General features: G+C 35.7%; 1 protein-coding gene across 1 annotated transcript in view; it reads left to right on the top strand.

The window, feature by feature from the left end:
- Positions 1 to 409: 409 nt before the first annotated feature.
- LOC138809403 (gephyrin-like) overlaps positions 410 to 2,854 on the top strand; it is a 30,731-nt gene continuing 28,286 nt past the window's right edge. The window contains exon 1 of the mRNA XM_069995928.1: positions 410 to 516. Coding sequence (XP_069852029.1) covers positions 505 to 516 — 12 coding nt within the window. The 5' untranslated portion in view covers positions 410 to 504. The remainder of the gene's footprint in view (positions 517 to 2,854) is intronic.

Below are 2,854 nucleotides of genomic sequence, written 5' to 3'. Positions count from 1 at the left end.
TGGTTTGAAGCTAGGAAAGTCCCTAAGACACTTACCTCCAATTAAGTACCGTCCCCCCCCCAAAAAAAAAAAAAAAACTAAAACTGGAGCTATGGCTCAAGTGATAGTAAAATACTTGAGCAAAAAAAACAAAGTTCAGGGACAACACCTTATAGTCTGCTTTCATTGTTTCATTGTGTTATCTAATTAGAATAAAGGACGCTGCAGAAGCACCTTGAATCCCTATAGCATTTGCAAGGGACTTTTCAATATGAAAACTTTTGCTCCTGTTGGACAGTCTTTTCTGATTCCCACTTCACAACTTCACACAGAATATATGGCTATACTCATGCTAATACCTATTGATTAGGTATATGAAGCAGTTTATAAGTTAGCACTATATCTAAGACATTTGCTTTGTGTGTTAATTTGTCTTTATTTTTTTCCAGCCCAGATGACTTACTCAATGCCTTGAATGAGGGTATCAGTCGTGCTGATGTCATCATCACGTCAGGGGGTGTATCCATGGGAGAAAAGGTATGAAAAATGGGACTCATATATATTCTTGATGTCAATTCATATGGCAGTTAACTGTGGTCAGGAAGTCTTTGATATTCATAGCCAGGCCCCCACAAAGCTGAACACCCATGGGACTTCAGAAATTACTATAAAGAACATGCTGTGTAGGTAGGTCAAGGAGCAGCCTAGCGAACCCCATAATTATCAGTATGTTTATCACTGTGTCCCTGGAGTTTTTACTCAATTTTATTCTATTTATAACTTTCTTTTTATGTTACATTTATGCCCAATATAAAGCTCCAAGATCTTCCTTTGACTTAAATTTAAACATGACCTCCCAGCACCACCTGTCTTATAGCCACCACATATTTCAATACCAACATCCTTTAGTAACCTTACCATACAGGCAAGAAATAATTAGGCAGTCCTTTTGCTGCTTTGTATAAAAAATAATAAATGAAAATATACAGATGCAAGATTTTATAGGACAAAGTATATTTGTCCATAGTATAAGTTTAGCCCTATAAAAACTTTAATATGAATACTATAATGTCTTTAACATTATACATCAATAAAACATTTTAGCTTATGATTATTGAACCCATTGTTTAATGTTTTATTCTCTGCCACAATAATCAACCTCACAAATACTTCAAATTATATAAAATGTTTACCAGACTATAATCCATTTCTGTGTTTTCTTCAATCTCACATTAATTATTTAAACTGAAAAATTATAACTACTACCAAAATGGTAGTTTCACTAAAATTCTTACTAAGAGTCTGATTTATTTTAAGACATGTATATGTATGTGATAATATGCCTTTCCTTAGCTATAAAACTGCCTACATTTATAATCTGACTTTCTGGCAGTAAACTGAGATCAAATCTCCAAATTCAGTAGCCTGAACAGAAAATGCCTACTGTCCATTAACAAATCTTAGTTTCACAATAATTGAGAATAATATTTCAGCTACCAAAAACCAGGGATGAAAATGCATATCAATCCAATTACATCCAGGAATGAAAGTGTTGATGTGAGTGTAGATATTCTTATAACAAATATGGCTACCCAAGTCTTTCCTGAATGTCACAGAAGAATTTAGCCCCAGGTAGAACAAATTCCTTCATCTCTCATGAGATCCAAAGGCTGGGCCTGAGGTCTGTACTGTAGTAGAGAAATAACTTGCAACAAGTCTGTTTTCATAATCATCAAATTGGTCTCAATATCACAAGAACAAGTCTGAAAGTCAGGACTAATCAAATAATAAATTTATTATTCCCAGGGATGTTTTCATGTAGTATTTATCTTTGTTCTTATGAACTTAATTGTGCGATAACACCTATTTGGCAGACCTAAAGTTGTCATTTTGAATAGTTCTAAGAGAGAACAAGCTTACTGCACACACAAGCTTGGTAGTTGTGTAGTCATGGCACAACTTTGTAGTAATGACAGGACACTTCTGAACCTTTTTTATTAGTACCAACAAAGGTGTCAGTCATCTTAGGGAGTTTTCTTTACAAATAAAGCCAGTATAACTAAGCATATTGGGTTTTTCATTTAGTTTTGATTTGCTTCTCTCTGTATGGTATGATAACTACACTACACCTTTAATTTACAAAGAAGAGATTTTAGAACCTGAGCATCCCAAAACATTCCCTCTGAACTAATATCACCTTCTGGAGTAGAGATAATGGTAGCCAGAAAGAAAGAGGTAAAATACTCATGCAGAAGATTTCTGCCAACCACCAAAAAGAATTCTATGTACTTTAGAAGTAGAAAGAAAAGTATAAAGGCTAGAACATCTACTTCAGCCCAAGAGCTGAACCTGAAGAACAATCTCTGAAAAAACAGGGAGATCAAGGAAAGATCCATAGGCATTATGTAGCAGATGTAAGTCTCTTAAGTACAAACACTCAGGTATGGGAGAAATGTATTTGACTACAGGAAAATCATATTCAGAACACCTTGCTACAGAATTGGCAAGAAATTTTATTTAAGCCATCACTGAGGACTGTTACCTCCAAGAATTATGTCAAGAAACCTGGAGGGGCTGACGCAGCACAGAAGCATCAGGGAAACACACCTAGCCACTAGTTTGCACTGGAAATATCTAGAGAATTCTGGTCACACATTAGATTGACTCCACTGAATTACAGTGTATTGGCAGCTGAGAATCATGGGGAGGTTGGGATGGTCTAGACAGCTATCTTCTTTCTGGGTACTTGCCAGCTATCTCCTCTGAAGTCTACCACATTCCCTGCTAAACAGAGTAGAAAGAGCAGCTTTTAGGATCCACGGACTTTTCCCTCTGCCAAGGATTAAAAACAAAAAACAAAAAAACTTGCCCTTAC

Source organism: Dipodomys merriami, unplaced genomic scaffold (assembly GCF_024711535.1).
Source record: "Dipodomys merriami isolate MVZ:Mamm:240054 unplaced genomic scaffold, mDipMer1.0.p SCAF_497, whole genome shotgun sequence".
Lineage (NCBI taxonomy): Eukaryota > Metazoa > Chordata > Mammalia > Rodentia > Heteromyidae > Dipodomys > Dipodomys merriami.
This window is presented reverse-complemented; position numbering and strand designations above follow the sequence as displayed.